At 39.4% G+C, this 594-nt stretch overlaps 1 protein-coding gene across 1 annotated transcript in view; it reads left to right on the top strand.

Moving 5' to 3' along the window:
- LOC119592603 (UNC93-like protein MFSD11) overlaps positions 1-594 on the top strand; it is a gene marked incomplete in the record, with an annotated part of 18,787 nt that overhangs the window by 2,127 nt on the left and 16,066 nt on the right. The window contains 1 exon segment of the mRNA XM_037941487.1: positions 130-338. Coding sequence (XP_037797415.1) covers positions 219-338 — 120 coding nt within the window.

Below are 594 nucleotides of genomic sequence, written 5' to 3'. Positions count from 1 at the left end.
GCCCGATAAGCTCTGCCTTAGTATTTTTTTTATAATATGTATATTGCTGAAATCACATTATCCAAAACATATTGTGTAGACTAGTAATTGGTACTGCACTCATTTGTTTGTTCCTTATATGGTTTTCAGATGAATGGCACAATTGGGTTGCCAAAAAAAAACATAAAACTAGAGGTTTATACGACCAGAAGGCAGGTATAACCTTCCCGGAGAACTTCATGGCAAGGAAAACACGCAGAATGGTATTTCGAATGGAAAGGACCACCTTCAGCGTGGTGATTCTCGGTGTGGCTTATATGTTCATCGGTACATCCTTTCAAACACAAGGGAACATGCAGGTGTGTACGATAATATTAAATTACACAGTAATCACATATGGCGTAATGTGATCAACGGGCGTTTCGGGTATAACCTAACGAATGTATGCTTTTAAAAACAGCAATGGGTAAAGAATGAATAAAGCAGGAATAGCCAGCTTACTGGTATGACAAGCTGCAGACCAAGTGAACACGACTGGCCTTCTAAAGGAGAGAACAGATAAAACAGAGGGGCAACGGCTGTTCTACTGTGAAATTTGATTTTCACCGTGTAATT

This window comes from Penaeus monodon, chromosome 30 (genome assembly GCF_015228065.2).
Source record: "Penaeus monodon isolate SGIC_2016 chromosome 30, NSTDA_Pmon_1, whole genome shotgun sequence".
Taxonomy (NCBI): domain Eukaryota; kingdom Metazoa; phylum Arthropoda; class Malacostraca; order Decapoda; family Penaeidae; genus Penaeus; species Penaeus monodon.
The sequence above is the reverse complement of the archived record's forward strand: the minus strand, read 5'-3'. Positions and strand labels throughout refer to the sequence as shown.